General features: G+C 44.3%; 1 protein-coding gene across 1 annotated transcript in view; it reads left to right on the plus strand.

Moving 5' to 3' along the window:
• The first annotated feature begins 4,039 nt into the window (after positions 1-4,039).
• cacna1g (calcium channel, voltage-dependent, T type, alpha 1G subunit) overlaps positions 4,040-16,970 on the plus strand; it is a 330,198-nt gene continuing 317,267 nt past the window's right edge. The window contains exons 1-2 of the mRNA XM_078225973.1: positions 4,040-4,151; positions 15,258-15,391. Coding sequence (XP_078082099.1) covers positions 4,053-4,151; positions 15,258-15,391 — 233 coding nt within the window. The 5' untranslated portion in view covers positions 4,040-4,052. The remainder of the gene's footprint in view (positions 4,152-15,257; positions 15,392-16,970) is intronic.

Raw genomic sequence — 16,970 nt, forward strand, 5'->3', positions numbered from 1 at the left:
TAACCTGTTCCCACCTTTCCATCCCTCCCATATCTTTTGATCCTTTTTTCCCCAAAAGCTATATCTAACTCCTTCTTGAAAACATATGTTTTGGCCTCAACTGATTTGTGTAGTAGAGAATTCCAAAAGCTAACCATTCTCTGGGTGAAGAAACTTCTGCTCCTCTCAGTCATAAATGATCTACCCCATATTCTCAGACTGTGACCCCTGATTCTGGACACCCCCACCATTGGGAACATTCTTCCTGCATCTACCCTTGTCTAGTCCTGTTAGAATTCTATAATATCAATGCGATCCCCCTCATTCTTCTAAATTCCAGCAAATATAATCCGACTCAATCTCTCCTCGTACGTTCATCCTGTCACCCCAGGAATCCAAGTAAAATACATCAGAAACCTGACATCAAAACGGAAAATGCTAGAAATAATCAGCATGCCAGATAGCATCTGTGCAGAGAAAAACAGAGTTAACCTTTCAGGTCTGTAACCTTTTTTGTAACCTACTTTGAGTTTTGCCTTTCATCAGATTCTTGTAACTCCTCCAACTAAAATCTATATTTCCCCTGAGGAGTGCGGCAGGGGTTATTTTACTAGCCTGCGCTGGCAGCAGGGAACATGGCCCATCGGAAATGTAGCCGTGAACTGGGTTCCTTTTTCCGGGCATCAAACAACAGTCACAAGACAAGGAGGAGAAACTCCAATCAGGCCCTGCTAGAAGGTATACATATGGACATCGAGTCGAGGGGTTTCTGTGATACTCCCATGGTAGAAGAGCCCACCTGAGCTCTTTGGGGTCAGACCCAAGGATTAGCCACTCAGACATCTTAGCTGAGTACTATCATAGAATCCCTGCAGTGCAGAAGGAGGCCATTCAGCCCATCGAGTCTGCACCAACTCTCCAACAAAGCATCCCACCCATGCCCCAACAGGTCAACAGGAGTCAGATGAGAGGAGCACAAGAGTGAAAAGTACATATATGCTCGCAACACAACCCCGGGTTCACTTGGGGGAATTTCAAGCCATTCAATGGCATGGGCCTCATTCCCATGCTGCTGCTGAGGTGCATTACCGAGCTCACACTGATCCTGGATTGGAGACTAGTGGAGCCGAGCCTCGGCCAGCTTCACCAGGCTCTCGAGGGGCACTGCTACCTCTCCTGGCTTCAGGAAAAGACACTCCAGAAGCATTTTCTGTCATGTTCCGAGCAGCCTCCCCTTGAGAACCACTAGTGGACTCTCCTCAATGTCTGGGCTGAACACAGGTGTAATCAGGGCTGATACATAGATCACAGGGACTCCTATTTGCATACTTTAATGAGGCTGTGCTGGGGACCCATGCTGCCCTTGTGAAAGCCCTGGGAAAAATAGCAATGATTGTCTAACACCTTAAAAGGTAGGCCAAATGTAGAGCACCATTAGATGCCATGCGGCCTATCTGGTCTGTGCCAGTGTTTATGCTCCACACAAGCCTCCTCCCAGCCCTCTTCATCTCACCTTGTCAGTCTAATTTTCTAATTGATTCAAATTATTCTTTAACAGTTGTTTACAAGATTAGTGCCCAGGGAATATTATGCCACTCGCTTGCATGTTGGCGCTTTGAGTAGCGATGCACAAAAGTCATTCAAAGGTTCCCTGCAGCAGTACAGACCGGCTCTGCATTGTTTAAAATCAGATCATAGCTGAAATTTGAGCAGGTTTGTAAACATATTACGGTACTTCCATTGATCAAGATGATAGCTCGCTTGGATAGAATCAAATGCCGTGCCAAGTCAGGCTACATTTTGGATGACCACAGTTATGCACTTTAACTACTTCAGTGCTCCCCAGAGTGGAACAAAGAAATTCATTTGCCAGTGTTTGCAGATCATCAATTTAAATCTCAGCCTAACCTAGTCCATCTATTCTTAAAATTCTTGAACCCTCTCCCGTTGCACAACCAATTGGTTTCTTATATAATTCCAGTGTATTACTTTCACATGGTGCCTGGGAGCCCATTCTACTTGTTAAAAATCACAGAATTCACAGAATCGTTATGGCGAAGGAAGCCATTCGGCCCATTGTGTCTGCACCGGCTCTCCAAATGAGCATCATTGCTTAGTACCATTGCCTTTTCCCCGTATCTCTTCACATTGTTTCTATTCAAGTAATCATCTAATGCCCTCTTGAAATCCTCTCTGAACAGAACATCCTGATATTGTTCTTAATCGCATTTTTTACAGGTTCAAACTTGTTGAGGGCAAGGTTGGATTTTGGTGTGATAGGGCTTCCCAAACCCACAACCTCCACTGCCTAGAAGAACGAGGGCAGCATGTGTTGGCAAAAACCATCAGTTCCAAATTCCCATCCAGCCCAAAGATCATCCCAGCTTAGGCCACTGTCACCATTCATGGGTCAAGTTCCCGGAATATCCAACCAGAAAGACTCTGCAGCCTCCCATTGTCCAGATATACATAGTTTCTATGATTTCTATGATATACACTTGAACTCTTGCTCCTTGAGTCACGCTCTAAAGAGCCATTATGATCCACTGAGAGTCAATACCTTCAGAAGGGAAAAGGATTGAGTTGAGGAGGACATTGCAATAAACCAATCCTGTTCAAAGAGAAACTCTCCACTCCTAGTGTTAAAGTGTTACATGTTAAAGTGTTTGAATAGAAGCTTAATTTTTCCTTTGAAGCATGAATTCACAGAAATGGAATATCCAAAGCCTTGAATCTGACATATTCTCTATGGTCACATGAAGAATGCTTGACTGAAACCAAGATCTGTGGGGTCATTTTGAATTGGCCTGCCTTGCAGGAAACTGGCAGGATCAGATCAGTTTCATACCCAGGCCGGACAGTTATGTTAAACAGGAGGCTGATTCAATCCTGTCAGTTACCTGCCACATCAGTGAAACACTGCCCTCAACCCTTCAGCCTAGATTTTTACGGAATTGTGGCGATACCACATCTTATCCAAAATGACACTGGGAGTCTGGATCCAGTGGTTCTGCCCCAATTTCCAATAGATACGATTTACGAGTTGGGGAAAGGGGGTGAGTGTTACTCACACATGGGGAAATCCAAACTCAGCAGGGCAATTTAAACTCTGCTGAATTCGAGCAGACCCCATTTTCACTGGAGTGAGGGCCTTCTCCCATAGTGTGTGCGGTACAAATTTTCATAATAAATGTAAAGGCTTGGAAAGGGTAGATAAGGTTGGAAGAACTCCAAAGCTGTCAAGTTATTTCTGCCCTTTGCATTTTAAAAAGACAGCCTGCTTGTGTGTGAGAGTTGGAAAATATCTGTTCTTACAGCATCAGTGGATGTTTGTTGACATAACTTTAAGTGCAACCATTATAGCACTATAACTGCTTGACTGCTTTCACAAGCTGTCATGATCACAGTGGAGGTTGGGGGGAGAGGGGGGCTTGCAACTTCACAATTTAATTGACAAATTCAAAAGATTCTTAAATGATTAGCTGTTTTTGATTTGGGGTTATCAATACAATTTTTATAAAGGATTAATTACTTGAGGGGATTTAAATGTATTGAATGAGAGTGCTTTTTACATAGTAAATTCTAAATAGATACTGTCAGCCTATTGTGGATACTGGAATGGAGGGTGTAAGGACAAAAAGTGATGGGTTAGGGGTCATAGGTTGGCATGGTTGGGACATGGGGACTGGGTGGGCATTGAGGGGTGAGGGATAGAGGGTCTAATATTTCAGAACACAACAGGAAAGGAGTTCCAGAGCACTGATTCAGGCCTTTTAACCAGCCTGCCTCAGCACTTGGCCACCTCTGATCTGTGCCTTGGGGGTGGCGAGCCTGATGCCATCCCCCACCCACCACCTCTCTGGACAATGATCTCACCATTTGAGGTACTCTTCCAGAGGTGAGCTCAACAAGCCAGAAAATTGTCCAACTCTCTGCTCCACCTCAGGAGCAGGAGCCCAGGCTTTATGTATTGTGTGCTCAGATTCTTTGCAGCTGAAGTTTGTCATTATTTGCTACTATGTCCATTACTTGAAATTTCCTTGACTCCCTCCTTTCTTACGTGGTTTGAACGGATGAGCATGTTGGTCATCTTGCTGAATTGCGTCACCCTTGGAATGTTCCAGCCGTGCGAGGACAACACCTGTGACTCAGAACGCTGCAAAATTCTACAGGTGAGCTCCTTCTGTTTCTCTCTTAGGTACAAATGATTAATATGGAGTGGGGTGATGGGTTGGTAAAACATCTGAGGTCAGAGTTCAAATCAGGGTCTGCTTAATGGGACCTAAGGCTATCTCTGCAAGATGGGTCTTAAAAGGCACAACAGCTCTACTTCCTCCTCCCTCCTATAAATGTAAATTAGAGCAGATGCTCAAGCCTCAGCAGCCTCTGGCATGAAGGGGGCAGTGTTACAGATTTCCAAATCTGACTATTCCAGGACTGCCTCCACCATTAAAACTTAGTAAGATGGCAGTCCTCTCTTAGTATCAACCCCATCTATTGGCTACAGGTGAAACACTGGCCCAGATTTTCTGGGTTAGGTGTGCAGAGATGGGAGAATTCCTGGCTATGTGATCCCTACCTTTAAAAATAGCCACCCGCAATTCTGATCTTTGTTCCAAGAGGGGGACAGGCTGGATTAGAAGTCAGGCCCACTGCCCCCAGAATGAGTGCAGAGACTGTCAGGTACGGAGGCATGCTAGGCAGAAGGCTTGCCTCTGTGCTTCAGCACTTTGTTTAAGTTATTTTTTAAAAAGTTAAAACAAAAGAAAGTCCTCCAACCCTCACCCCCGCTGACCTCCTGACACACTCTCCATGCCCATCCATGCTGACCTATTCAATGTCACGCCCCCACCCACCCTATGTCCTCCCATACCCCCATGACAGTCCCTGCCATCGACCACCACCCTTTGCCCTTATTTACTCAATGCCATCTCACCTTAATGTCCTTTGACACTTCCTTGGCATCTTTGACAGTTCATTGACACCTCTAACAGTTCCTTGATAGCTTGACAGTTCTTTCAAAGCTGCCAAGGAACAATGACAGTTTCTTGGCAGCTAGACAATCCTTGAAGCTTGAGACAATTCAAATGAGTTTGTGCAATTTTTACGCTCAAAATCTTTCTTTTAACAATTCCAAAAGGTGCCTTACCTCTCTCAAAGGTGTTCTGAGGCCATATCCAAAGAGTTGCCTTTCCTCTCCAAAGGGGTGCCCTGGCTATTCAGATTAATCCACCAAGTTCAGACCTCCTCATACCTGGTCCAATTTTCACACTCTGGGTTTCATACCACTGGCTACCAAAATCCCACTTCAGTGGAGGCAACTGGTGATTTCAATTACCAGTTGCCTCCATATACTGTGCTCATGCATGAAACCCAGCCTGACCACGCTCCCACCCCCTGGAATATGGGACATACTGTGTTTTGAGGTGGGACTTAGAAATCTTGCTATTTTCGAGATTTTTGCCACGACTGAGAGGTTCTCCACCTGGTGATGATCAAGACTAGAAGAACACACAATAAGGAACCAGAGTGGCGGCAAAATGTATTTTATTATATTAACCCTTCCAAACTAATCTGTTCAGCCTGCTTTTGTTTATACAGTTGCCAGATGGCCTCACCATGAATGCCTCGCTGATCTCCAAGAATGGCTAATGCATTTAGATCTCAGTAAGCAATGTTTATATAGCAGCAAAGGAGAGGAAAAGCTTTGTTTGAAACTTTATATTACCTAGTAATAACCTGCTGTTTCTTTGAAGAGATTTTGTTCACCGCCTTTCTGTTTATTTACACAAGATTAAGATGTCTGAAGTGGAGAAAAGCTTCTGATATTGATACTATGAATGGGCGTAATTGATTGGCAATTTTAAGGGATTGTGAATGGAGCCTTTGTTTTCAAAGGTTTTTTTTCAAAACCTTTACTTATTGTGTCAGTTTCAGGATGATTTCAAAGACTTGCCAGGCTTGCTAATAACCTATTGGTTCTGAACATAGTGGATTCTGGAAGAATGAGTATGAAGGATACATGGGACATGGAAGTGGCATGTGGGATAGATGGTGGTTGAAGGGAAGATGAGTAATAGTTTGAGGCCCTATTATCCATCATTACAACTGGGCTGATATCCCAATAAACAGAGGCATGCCAGCCTTGCCATCCTCCCACCTTCATTGCTGCCTCAGGACTACTCTAGAGGCCCTACTCCATCCCACTCCTGACTCCATGGAATGCGAATGTAACATGTGGGGGTCTGCTTAATGGACAGAACCTTGCAGGGTCAGGAGCTGTTTTGCCTTCTGATACCCATATCCTTCATTCGTCCCAAATTGGGCAAAATCTGACGCATCATATGAGTGAATTCAGTAAAATGAAAGCGAAATACTGCAGATGCTGGAAATCTGAAATAAAAATAGAAAATGACAGAAACTGTCGGCAGGTCAGGCAGCATCTGTGGAGAAAGAAAGATTTAATATGTCAGGTCAATAACCTTTTATCAGAATTGGAAGACGCTTGATGTGAAGAACTTTTAAGGAAGTGCAGAGGCAGGAAAAAGGAGAACGGGAAAGAACAAAAGAGAAGGACTGTGATAGGATGATTCAGGAGCAGAAGCAAAATGGTCGCCATCAGCCATTTTGAAGCACAGCCATTAATATATTGAGGAGGAGAAGGTGTCGGGGTTGAAAACTGAAGATGACTTTTCTCTCCATTGCAGCAAAACACAGACATTGATGTTTCAGAATTTTAAAGAGAGGTACATTTGAAATGCAAACCATGAGATTAACAGTCAATAGAATCTTTTCATCAGAGACAGTTTTGACATAAATTGGAAAAGCTCTTTTGAAAGCCTTGTACATCCTTTCAAAGGTTAAGCAGGCATGAAGTATCTGAAAGCCATTATGTTTTCATTTTGTACTTATTAGCATACAGATAGTTTGTTAGTGTCTGCACATAAGTAGTACAAGATCAGATGTGCGTACGTCAGATATATCTTTTCATACATATTAAAATTACTGCATTACCAAACAGTAACAAAGGCCTTTAAAGAAGAATACAATTACTGTTCACAATTTATGTAAGAAGTTTAACAACACCAGGTTAAAGTCCAACAGGTTTATTTGGTAGCAAAAGCCACACAAGCTTTCGGAGCTCTTAGCCCCTTCTTCAGGTGAGTGGGAATTCTGTTCACAAACAGAGCTTATAAAGACACAGACTCAATTTACATGAATAATGGTTGGAATGCGAATACTTACAACTAATCAAGTCTTTAAGAAACGAAACAATGTGAGTGGAGAGAGCATCAAGACAGGCTAAAAAGATGTGTATTGTCTCCAGACAAGACAGCCAGTCTTACAATACACATCTTTTTAGCCTGTCTTGATGCTCTCTCCACTCACATTGTTTCGTTTCTTAAAGACTTGATTAGTTGTAAGTATTCGCATTCCAACCATTATTCATGTAAATTGAGTCTGTGTCTTTATAAGCTCTGTTTGTGAACAGAATTCCCACTCACCTGAAGAAGGGGCTAAGAGCTCCGAAAGCTTGTGTGGCTTTTGCTACCAAATAAACCTGTTGGACTTTAACCTGGTGTTGTTAAACTTCTTACTGTGTTTACCCCAGTCCAACGCCGGCATCTCCACATCACAATTTATGTAGCATTCCTGGTTAGCACAAACAAACGGCTGGGGCCGGTCAAGGATGGCAGTGGGAATTTGTGCATGGAGTCAGAAGAGATAGGAGAGGTGATGAATGAATACTTTTCTTCGGTGTTCACCAAGGAGAGGGGCCATGTTTTTGAGGAAGAGAGGGTGTCACAGGCTGATAGGCTGGAGGAAGTAGATGTTCGGAGGGAAGATGTACTAGCAATTTTGAATAAACTGAAAGTTGATAAGTCCCCTGGCCCTGATGAAATATACCCTAGGATTCTTTGGGAGGCAAGGGATGAGATAGCAGAGCCTTTGGCTTTGATCTTTGGGTCCTCACTGTCCACGGGGGTGGTGCCAGAGGACTGGAGAGTGGCAAATGTTGTTCCTCTGTTTAAGAAAGGGAATAGAAATGACCTGGTAATTATAGGCCGGTTAGTCTTACTTCGGTGGTCGGTAAGTTGATGGAAAAGGTCCTTAGGTATAGGACTTACGACCATTTAGAAAGATGCAGCTTAATCCGGGATAGTCAGCACGGATTTGTGAAGGGCAAGTCTTGCCTCACAAATTTGATAGAATTTTTTGAGGAGGTAACTAAGTGTGTAGATGAAGGTAGTGCAGTTGATGTCATATACATGGATTTTAGTAAGGCGTTTGATAAAGTCCCCCACAGTCGGCTTATGAAGAAAGTAAGGATGTGTGGGACAGAGGGAAGTTTGGCTGATTGGATAGGTAACTGGCTATCTAACAGAAAACAGAGGGTGGTGGTGGATGGAAAATTTTCGGACTGGAAACCGGTTACCAGCGGAGTGCCACAGGGATCAGTGCTTGGTCCTCTGCTATTTGTAATTTTTATAAATGACTTGGAGGAGGGGGCTGAAGGGTGGATGAGTAAATTTGCTGATGACACCAAGATTGGTGGAGTAGTGGATGAGGTGAAGGGCTGTTGTAGGCTGCAAAGAGATATAGATAGGATGCAGAGCTGGGCTGAAAAATGGCAAATGGAGTTTAACCCTGACAAGTGCGAGGTGATTCATTTTGGTAGGACAAATTTAAATGTGGATTACAGGGTCAAAGGTAGGGTTCTGAAGAATGTGGAGGAACAGAGAGATCTTGGGGTTCATATCCATAGATCTCTGAAGGTTGCCACTCAAGTGGACAGAGCCGTGAAGAAGGCCTATAGTGTGTTGGCATTCATTAACAGGGGGTTTGAGTTTAAGAGCCGTGGGGCTATGCTGCAACTGTACAGGACCTTGGTGAGACCACATTTGGAATATTGTGTGCAGTTCTGGTCACCTCACTACAAGAAGGATGTGGAGACACTGGAAAGAGTGCAAAGGAGATTTACCAGGATGCTGCCTGGTTTGGAGGGTAGGTCTTATGAGGAAAGGTTGAGGGAACTTGGGCTTTTCTCTTTGGAGCGAAGGAGGTTGAGAGGAGACTTGATAGAGGTTTATAAGATGATGAGGGGGATAGATAGAGTGAACGTTCAAAGACTATTTCCTCGGGTGAATGGAGCGGTAACTAGGGGGCATAACTATAGGGTTCATGGTGGGAGATATAGGAAGGATGTCCGAGGTAGGTTTTTTACTCAGAGAGTGGTTGGGGTGTGGAATGAACTGCCTGCAGGGATAGTGGAGTCAGAAACTTTAGGAACATTTAAGAAGCTATTGGATAGGCACATGGAGTACTTCGGGACGATAGGGAGGAAATAGCTTGATCTGGGTTTCAGACAAAGCTCGGCACGACATCATGGGCCGAAGGGCCTGTTATGTGCTGTACTGTTCTATGTTCTATGTTCTAAATCTGAGGGGTAAGAACATAGGAAATAAGAGCAAGATTAGGCCATTTGGCCCATCAAGCCTGCTCTGGCATTCAACTAGATTACAGTTGATCTTCTACCTCAACATAATTTTCCCAAGCTATCCCCATTTCCCTTGATTTAATACGTCAGGTATTGAATATCTAGGAATCTATCAATCACTGTCTTGAATATGCTCAATGATGGAGCCTCCACAGCTCTCTGGGGTAGAGAATTCCAAAGACTCACCACCCTCTGAATGAAGAAATTCTTAGAATCTTAGAAACCCTACAGCACAGAAAGAGGCCATTTGGCCCATCAAGTCTGCACCGACCACAATCCCACCCAGGCCCTACCCCCATATCCCTACATATTTACCCACTAATCCCTCTAACCTACGCATCCCAGGACACTAAGGGCAATTTTTTAGCATGGCCAATCAACCTAACCCGCACATCTTTGGACTCCTCATCTCAGTCCTAAATGGCCTATGCCTCATTCGGAGACTGTATCCTCTAGTTCCAGACTCTCCCTTAGAGATAGCCAAAACAGGATTCTCACAGGGCACCAAACCCATTGCAAGACTGCCAATCCATCGCGTTGTTCCCAATCAGGTTAACCTTATGAATAATCATTTATACTCATTTCCATGTCATTGCCCGATTCAAAACCTTCCCAAAATGTACCCCGCTCCAGCAGGATGTCCAGCCGGCAGGATTTGGTGCAGGTGGACTAAGCATGGACCTGGCGCCTTGGACTGCAACTGAGGGAGAAAGGAAGTAAGAATTGTGCCCGTGTACCCCTCTGCTGCTGCCAGGCTGCAGGTGAGAGTCCCACCTGGGATCTGGGGGTTGAGTGAGCTCAGGCTAGGGGCAAGGGATTGACCTTGGGACTGTCCCCCCCAGTGGGAGTCTCATAGCTGGATTGCCCCTACTAGCCCTTGGAAAAATGGAAATCATTCTTCATATGGTGATTCCAGGCATTTTGCTGGTTAATATCTTTATTCCTGTACTGTGAAACCTTTGAAGTGGCCTGGTCACATGAATATCCATGTCCCTGAACACCTAAAAGGCTTAAAAATCACAGCAGCACTCCATTCCACAGAAGGAGTTCCCATTGCTCTCTCTCGGAAGCCCCAGGTGTGAGCAACCCCCTTTGAATTCCTTAGACTGACAGGAGATATCATTTTCACCAGAGGAATTCCTTATTGATGCAGTTTGACTAGGGGAATTCTCTTTTAAAGCTTGAAAAGGCTGCAGCTGCTGTGTGAAGCCTTTGTATTCCTCTGGACTGTTTGATCTACTCTGTCAATCATTGTTGATACAATCCAGTCAGCCTCAAGTACTTCCTTTTGCTGGCCAGCGAGTTTCCCACTTGACAGGTGCTGCTCACATCAACAGGAAGCACTCCGGTTTTCTCGCTGGTGGCAACATTTTTTTTTAGGGAGAAGCGTGACCAAGGAGAAATTTCTTCACTCAAAGCATTGTGAATCTTTGGAATTCTCTACCTCAGATAGTTGTGGATTCTGGAGCATTAAATAGATTCAAGGCTGAGATAGACAGATTTCTGGTTTCTCCTAGAGATATGAAGAGCTGGTAGAAAAAATGGAATTCAGACAAAAGTTCACCCACGACCACGATCATATTAAATGGTGGAGTAGGCGCGAGCAGCCATATGGTCTATCCTGATCTTATTTCTTATAATCTAATATTCCTCTTAATCCACTGTCTTCAACACAAGATATGACAGATTTACAAAGGTAAGTAGCGCACCCAAGTGTCCATTCTTTATATATCAGTAAAGGCAGCAAGCATTGTTAGGCTATTTAGCCTCTTTGCTGAGCCTGTGATACAGGGACATTCTCCAGTAGTCACTGAATAGTCACCAGGAGTGGGAAACCTGGATGAAGAAAGGCCAAAGGTCTTGGTTCGATGGCTCTCTGAACTGGGAAGTGGACTCTGATGAAAGTGATCGAGTCCTGTTGAACTGGAAGATCCCAGATTTAGTGACTGGGCTGTGCTGGGTTTACTAGAGGTGCTACAAGAGGTCTGGAAAGGAAAATGTCAACTCCTGATTACTGTAAAGAGCGCAGATTAGGTGAGGATGAAATCATCTGACTTTATCCTTGTCTCTGGTCTTCTTCAGCTGAAACCCTCACCCCAGCCTTTGTTACCTTCAGACTCAACTGTTTCAATGCACTCCTGGCTGGTCATTCTACCATCAAACTTGAGGTCATCCAAACCTCTGCTGCCTGAGTCTGAACTTGCAACAAGTCCCATTGACCTTTCACCCCTTTGCTCACCCGCCTACATTGGCTACCAGTCAAACAACATCTTGATTTTATAATTCTCATCCTTGTTTTCAAATCCATTCATGGTGTCACCCCTCCCCTCTCTGTAATTTCCTCCAACCCCACAACTCCCCGAGATTCCTGCGTTCCTCTAATTTATTATTGCGCTGCCATTGGTAGCTGTGCCTTCAGAATGTAAAAGAACCTACTAAAGTGTTTAATGACTGAAAAGGGCTGAATTTGACAGGAGCCAGGGGCAGAGTGGGGAATGCATTGCTCACCACAGCCACACCTCAGCCCACAGGTAAAGCTAACTTGAAATAAGGGTCTGCACCTCAGCAATAACGTGTTGTGGACATCATTAAGAAGCTGAGGTTGGTACTTCCATCCCTCAGTGGCAGTCCTGCCTTCGACAGCTGCTAACCATCCAGATTGGGTGGCAGCTCTGGCAGTGCCAACAGCACCAGAAGAGCAGTGGGTGTCACTGGGACTGCAAAGAAGCCGAGTGAAGAGGTGTCATGGACACTGGACAAGGTTTCTTGGGTGAGGAGAGATCAGCCAAACAAGGGAGGGGGGGAAGGGAAAGGGGAGGTGGGGCAGGTTTTAAAGGCCGAATAGAGAGGCACATAGCAGAGGTGATACGATTTTAGCAGAGATGTCCCCACTGCGCACAGGGCATACCCTGATAGCTAAGTTCCACACACATGAAGACGGCCTCAATCGGGATCTTGGGTTCATGTCACACTATTTTTAACCCCCACGACTTGCCCTGTCCTGGCTTGAGACAATTCACACCTCTTTAACCTGTGCTTAACCGTCTCTCCACTCGCATTGTCTGCACCTGTAAAGACTTGATTACCTGTTAAGACTCGCATTCCAACTATTATCTTGTAATTGAGTTTGTGTCTATATATGCCCGGTTTGGGAATCCAACTCTTCACTCACCTGATGAAGGAGCAGTGCTCCGAAAGCTCGTGCTACCCAATAAACCTGTTGGACTTTAACCTGGTGTTGTGAGACTTCTTACTGTGCTTACCCTGAAGGAGGTACCACCCCCCTCTCTTCTCACCTGTTCACCAACTCTAGTGAAAATGGCCACCCTACTCTCACCTACCTTCCACTGCCCAGTGTATGATGGCAGTGGAGGCAGATTGAGGTAATTAATGTCCACTTAAGGTCATGAATAGGCTGAAGGACAGGCAGCCTAGTGGGTGCCTTATTCTCCCACAGCATTATGGAGAATGGGCCGGAGGTGGGCGGGAATGAAGTGGGCTAGCATACTACACCATATTTTACATGCTCCCCACCCCTGCCAAAAGCACATCCAGTGGGGAAGAGTCAGCCCATATCTTTCTTTTAATGCCCTTACTATTTTCCTCGCTTGTATTTGCTCCCAGCAGTCCCTCAGGGATTAATCCGTAATTTCTTGAAACTCAAAGGGCAATCCTTTGTTGAATCAGGAACATTAACCCCGACCTTCACATAGGGTTCACTAATGCGAGAGATTTATATCCCCTCAGCCTCCTCAATGTGAAACTAGTTTTTAATGCTAGGTTGAAATCAGCGACAGTTTCCTAAGCATTAAGCTTCAGCAAGTAATTGCACATTTTTTTAAAATGAGTTTATCTTATGCAACATTAATGTTTGCCTAATTGAAGTGAGCAGGATGCATTTGAAATCCACATTCTATTCACGTTTCACCCTGTCAATCATCACTTTGAAATGGGTGTCAGGAGATGAGAACTGGTGCTCATCTTAAAATAAAGATTTTTTGATTAGATTTGGTACAGTTTACACTTGCGGTAGTCACAGTGAACCCTGGGTTCACTTAAGCTGCAAATCAAACCGTCAAAAAGAGACAACAGGCAGTTGGGTCAGATAAGATGGACAAGTTCTAGCTGTCCAAACCCGACAGCCTGGGAGTATTTTAAATATGGAGGGGTTGGTGGAGCGTGACGGTCCCCAAATGTACATTTGTCCCAACCAATCTCCTGGGAAAGAGGCACTATCGAGTGACTGGTCAAATTTAAACCCATGCAATTCACACCTCTCCACAATATACACCCATCTAATTTACACCCTCACAATTTAAACAGCCTATCTGGTTTACACCCTGCTTCATTGACAGCTGCCCCACTGGTAAACCATAGAGTTGACACCCCATCACGATTTACACCCATCCCCATTTACACCAGTTCTGATTTACACCCTGTCCTGATTTACCCCTTTCACGGACAGGATGGGGTGTAACTTTAAACGACACTAATTCCTCCTGTTACTTCGCATCTGTAAATGGAAAGGTGTCTTGATTTTTTTCCATTCTTTATAAGTGGTATCATATTTAGCAACCCTCAGTTTTTGTGTGATCCAATTTTCTATTAATAACCCCACAGCAAACTCGAGATAGGACAAACTCAAAGTGTTAGTTTATTTGGGCACAATCAAAATGCAAAGTGTTTGAGTGTTGCAACATTGCCTCCACACTCAGACAATAAAGAGAGGGATAGAGAAAATCAGGTTATACAGTAGAGAGACCACAGGGAAAATAATTATTGATTCACATGGGTTCCAGAGTCCAGATCAAAGTCCAATGAGGTCTTCCTTCATGGAGATCAGTGGGCTACAAGCATGCAGAGATGAATCAGTCTTATAGGTGTTAATGTCATGACAAGCAAACTCATGTCGGTTGCTTCTGAGCTCCTGGGGTGGGGGGGGGACCTCATTCAAAGGCTGAATGCGGAATTTGGCTTTGCTGAGAGCCACCCCCTGCCATCGCTACTCACCCACCCTGTGACCCTCCTCAACTGTGGTTTGGGCTCCAGTGATGATATTGGGCCTCAGGTGGGTGTTGTACCACTGCAGCCACTTCCTTCCCTGTGGCCTGCTGTTCTGTAGATCAAATAGTAGCTCACGGCAGGTAGGACTTCCGCTCCTGGGGTCTTTGATCCTGCCACTGTCCAGTTAAGTGCCTGAGTGATACTTGTTATGATGGGCCTTCCCTAGAAGTGGCAACGTAGGGTTTATCCCAGCTCTCCTGCTGGCAAGCAAGACACCTGTCACTCCATTAAATACCTCCCAGAGTTAGGATAGAGATCAGCCATGATCTAATTGAATTGTGGGACTGTCTGAAGGGTAGAATGACCTCTTGCTATTCCTACTGTGCTACATTCCAACATGCCAATATAGACCGAGAGGTATTCAAGAGATTGTGCAATGGAAGGGTCCAAATCATTTTTTACTATAGCTCCACCATGTTACAAACAAGTTGCTCACGAGACAGATATGTTTGCCCCTTTAATATTTAACTCCAGGTTCAGAGAGATGGGAAGTGGAGACGAGTCCAGTTCCTGGATGAATAGCTGACAGTGGCACCATCACCTAACACCGAAAATAACTTTCCTCTGCGATTTTTTTGGTTGTCCTTTTGGCAGGTTCTCTGAGATCCAGTCCTAGAATTGTCAGTTCTTCTATAGTGGCTGGCAGCAACAGCCGAACACTTTAGCTCAGGTTTCACTCAAGTGTGACATACTGACTGGTAATTCTGTCTTTCAGGGTTTTGATGATTTCATCTTTGCATTCTTCGCGGTGGAGATGATTGCCAAGATGATTGCGTTGGGCATCTTTGGCCCGAAATGTTACCTCGGTGACACATGGAACCGTCTCGATTTTTTCATTGTTATTGCCGGGTAAGTTCCCTGAGCTGTTTGTGTCTTGTCCATTGCCTTTGTCCGTTGACTATTATTGTACAGATTTGGGAATGGAGGATGCACTGAAGTAGACACTGATGGAATTCAGTCATTTTTCAGATTTGTCAGTGTGATGGCGCTGGTTAAGTCTTCCATTGCCACTTTATGGGGTCATTGTTGCATGCAGCCACACCTTTAACACAAATTCATCAGGTTCGATTGCTGAAGATGGGACGTCCCAAGACATTGATAAACTCGCATGACAGTCATGTCCACTTTCACGCCATTTCTCTGGGAATCCCTGCTCCTGCTCTCACCGAGTTAGCACAAAATCAATCAATTGTCATCCCACTAGACAACTGTAAAGAGCATAACAATTGACACTGCTCCACTATCGATTATAAATGCACACTATGCTCACTATGCTAAGTGCAAGAGTGTACTGATTAACATAAAGGTCATCCCCTCTTAAAACTCAAATAGCTCAGATGGTTCTTCAAACTCTATTTGTTTGACATTTCAAACACGTTTCCTTGTGTGTTTTTTCTTTCATGCTGAAGAGCTAAGTCTCATCAAACCAGGCGATTAATTTGTGCAACATTGCTTTCCCTTCTTTCACCTATTGCCTTTCTTCAGACATATTTTATTGATCGTCAAGCACTTTGGAATGCTCTAAGGTCATGAAAGGTGCCATAAAAAGACATGTTCTTTCTTTCAATCTTTTCTTGCTTCGATACAAGAGTTCGGTCAGAGGATTATAGGGAAACTGACAATGAACTGAGAATTATTTTGCCTGAGATAAAAGCAAATTCTGCAGATGCTGGAATCCGAAACTAAATCAGAAAATGTGGAAAATCTCAACAGGTCTGACAACATCTGGGGAGAGAGAGTAGAGCCAATGTTTCAGTGAATGATCCAGACTCAAAACGTTGGCTCTATTCTCTCTCTCCACAGATGCTGTCAGACCTGCTGAGATTTTCCAGCATTTTCTGTTACTCTTTTTCCCCAAATTTAATTGTCTTGCTTCACCTAGATGTCTTGCTATAATGTATATAAGGAAATTGTCTCTCTGTCCATTGGGTCTCCTGCTCCACTCCTGGTCAACCTTGCTGAAACTCCACTTCCCTGGAAGCTTCAATATCTTTCCTAGGGAGTTCTCGGGTCACCTACACATTTATTCCCATTCTGTCCCTCTTTCAATGAATATTTGGTTGCTCTCACTCTCTGTTCCCACTCCACATGCCAAAAAAATCCAGCTCTTGCTTGGCTCTTTATTTCATCCAGAAGAAAACTATCTGACTTTTCCTGAGGTATTAATAGAATTGCTGCACACATCTGTTCACCCCTGGATAAAAAGCACCAGCTGTCACATCACGCACATCTGTAAACTTCCATTTATTGAGTAGCTGCCACTGGTTTCAGTGGCAGATTGAGTTGATGTACTTAGCAGACATTGATTTAATAGATTGGTAGTCCAGGCTGCACGGGCTGCATGGACTTATCCTATACCTATCTTCCAGTGTTAAGTGCACAGCCCATGCAAGTGCTTATTTTTAGCGACTTTAGTGGATGGTGTATT

The sequence above is a fragment of the Mustelus asterias genome, chromosome 12 (genome assembly GCF_964213995.1).
Source record: "Mustelus asterias chromosome 12, sMusAst1.hap1.1, whole genome shotgun sequence".
Taxonomy (NCBI): Eukaryota; Metazoa; Chordata; class Chondrichthyes; order Carcharhiniformes; family Triakidae; genus Mustelus; species Mustelus asterias.